Below are 1,987 nucleotides of genomic sequence, written 5' to 3'. Positions count from 1 at the left end.
TAAATGATATATATTTAGATATATAAATATAAAACATTATGTTCTGCTGTGATGCTGACAGAGTTCATAAACTCCGAGATCATTTGCCAACCAAACTCCTGTAGCTGCATTTCTATTTCTGCATGTGTAAAATGCAGATCTGCTCACACTTTCATGAAGAATCCTCAGACATGAGTAGCATCTCAAGCCATTAAGGCTGCTGTAGAATGGAACTCTTGCTCCAGCCCCACACATCACTCGGCCCTCCCGTCCTCACCTGCCTCCTCCTGTGCTGTTGACTGGCAGCTCATCTCCATCTTTCCTCCAGGATAATTTAAAGCTGTGTTTCAAGTGGGAATCATACTCAGCCTGACATTTCAGTAACACGGAATGTGATTTCAGCACTTGGGGGTTCTTGGGAGTAACGACAAGTTTTGTAGCATCTGATTGATCACAGAAAAACACTTTGATTAGGAGAGAGAGAGACTATTACAGCAAATTTCCACCAAGCTCTTCACGTACGAAAATCAACCCCAGGAGCAACAATCATATCTTGTTTTGTTAGACAGACAAACATTGCAAGTGAAATTGGGTTTGAGAGAGATATTTGTCAAGGTTTCAGTTTTGCTCTTGGAACATGTTTTTCCCTTGAAATATTTCTTATCTTGAAATATTTTAGTTCACTCCAATCCAAGGGGCTCCAGGAAAAACAATCCACAAAATAAAAAGTCACAGGTAAAAATCCTTGTTAGCAAACTGTCATGAAATGGATGATTAAAAAAGGGCTTGAATATGATTTTTATGTCCAATTGCCATTTGAAATAGGCTGTGGCAACCAGCCAAAAAAAACTACAAGCTTATTAAAGTCAAGTGAGGAAAAATTATTGCAATCAAGTTTATTCTTTAATTGACTGTAATATGAGGACAGAACCAGATGAGCCAGGAAGAAGAAAGCATTTGGCTGGATTTATTTCTGTGGGGAAATATTGCTCTGTGAGAAGTTCATTGTATATTTCCATGTTTATTATCACTGCAAAATTTACAAAGCAAAGGGAGTGGTGGAAAGAGAACACAAAGAGATTGGCTCTTCTCCTCAAGTGTGTCACAGTGAACCTGCATCACAGAGTCCTTTAGAGGACTCTGCCAATTGAGTATTTTTAATTGGCAAGTTCTAAATCCTACATAAATTTGTATACACCCACTCAATGTGACCTGTGTGCTCAGCAGAAGCTGTGCTGCCATCACAGCCTCCAGGGAAAACCTCTCCTGCCAAGCACCCACGTAAGTCCCTCAGAACTGGAACACAAGGTATGGAGCTGAAATTTATTAGCAAACGTATTTCAGGTGGAATTTTTTTGCTCTATTTACGAATATTTATCAACAATCAGGCAAGAGCCCAGGGCATAGGCCTTAAACCAGCAGCACTCCCAACCCATCCTGCAGCAACGTGCCTGGTGCCCTTTGTGGAAGCTAATCCACTTGGGGATGTACCTCCTGGTCAGCAGCTGGGAAGTGACTTAGGGAAGGAGACGGGAAGCAGCTTTAGGGAAGGAGGAGGCACATGCATGGGAGGTGCCTGGTGCAGTGAGGGTCCCACCAAACCCACGAGCACAGCGAGGGCTCTCAAGGCTCAGCTCAGAACCTGCTCGGAGTGTAACAGGGCCAGCAGCAAGTAGGAGGGAAAATCCTTTCCATATGAATTTAATGGATTTGGGAAGTAAACTCTGAGGTTTTGTGGCTTATGCAGCTTCTGCAAGCCTCAAGAAGAAAGTGAACATCATATATGAACATGGAGAAATCCCACAGAAAAGGGAACAATATTAAAGGCTTCACATGTAAGACCTGTGACAATTCCAGGTCATAGTAATAATTTATAGCCTCCTGGAAAAAAGGTCTTTGTGTTAACAAGTACAGACTTACCTCTTATATCCAGATTAGCAGTGATTGCTCTTTTGCCAACAGAGTTTGCAGCCCAGCAAGCATAGGATCCTGAGTCTTCCTTCCTCGT

At 42.2% G+C, this 1,987-nt stretch overlaps 1 protein-coding gene across 1 annotated transcript in view; it reads right to left on the bottom strand.

Moving 5' to 3' along the window:
* Nucleotides 1–256: 256 nt before the first annotated feature.
* The window catches only part of LOC103804650 (neural cell adhesion molecule L1-like protein), a gene marked incomplete at both ends in the record, with an annotated part of 17,757 nt that continues 16,026 nt past the window's right edge, over nucleotides 257–1,987 (bottom strand). The window contains 2 exon segments of the mRNA XM_009077263.1: nucleotides 257–422; nucleotides 1,900–1,987. The exon segment at nucleotides 1,900–1,987 is cut by the window's right edge and continues 22 nt beyond it. Coding sequence (XP_009075511.1) covers nucleotides 257–422; nucleotides 1,900–1,987 — 254 coding nt within the window.

This window comes from Acanthisitta chloris, unplaced genomic scaffold (genome assembly GCF_000695815.1).
Source record: "Acanthisitta chloris isolate BGI_N310 unplaced genomic scaffold, ASM69581v1 scaffold39906, whole genome shotgun sequence".
NCBI classification, from domain to species: Eukaryota; Metazoa; Chordata; class Aves; order Passeriformes; family Acanthisittidae; genus Acanthisitta; species Acanthisitta chloris.
The sequence above is the reverse complement of the archived record's forward strand: the minus strand, read 5'-3'. Positions and strand labels throughout refer to the sequence as shown.